The following is a 470-nucleotide window of genomic DNA, read 5'->3' as shown; positions in this document are numbered from 1 at the left end:
CAGATCGTCCGGCTGGACCGCACCATGGAGCAGATCGTCTTCCCCGTGCCCAGCATCTGCGAGTTCCTCACCAAGGAGTCCAAACTGCGCATCTACTACACCACCGAGCGCGACGAGCAGGGCAGCAAGATCAACGACTGCGGGGCGCAGGGAGGGCACACAGTGGGCGCGAGTGACTCCCAGCGGTATGATCGCGACGCCCCCACTGCTGTGAGCGTGGGATGCGGGGGTGCCCCCTCACCTGCATCTCTGCAGCCCAGCCCGTGCTGCACGGGTGCCTGTAAGGTGAGGTGCAGGGTGGACGCTCACCTGCCCCCCACGTCCTCGCAGCCCAGCCCGTGCTGTACTGGTGCGCCCGCAACATGTCCTTCTGGAGCAGCATCTCCTTCAACCTGGCCGTGCTCATGAACCTGCTCGTGGCCTTCTTCTACCCGTTCCGCGGCGCCCGGGGAGGTACCTGCCTTCGCGTT

The 470-nt window shown here is 65.7% G+C and overlaps 1 protein-coding gene across 1 annotated transcript in view; it reads left to right on the top strand.

Annotated features, from left to right (window-relative positions):
• The window catches only part of ITPR1 (inositol 1,4,5-trisphosphate receptor type 1), a 227,042-nt gene that overhangs the window by 204,191 nt on the left and 22,381 nt on the right, over positions 1–470 (top strand). Inside the window, 2 exon segments of the mRNA XM_015568305.1 lie at positions 4–210; positions 297–453. Coding sequence (XP_015423791.1) covers positions 4–210; positions 297–453 — 364 coding nt within the window.

The sequence above is a fragment of the Myotis davidii genome, unplaced genomic scaffold (genome assembly GCF_000327345.1).
Source record: "Myotis davidii unplaced genomic scaffold, ASM32734v1 scaffold663, whole genome shotgun sequence".
Taxonomy (NCBI): Eukaryota; Metazoa; Chordata; class Mammalia; order Chiroptera; family Vespertilionidae; genus Myotis; species Myotis davidii.
The sequence above is the reverse complement of the archived record's forward strand: the minus strand, read 5'-3'. Positions and strand labels throughout refer to the sequence as shown.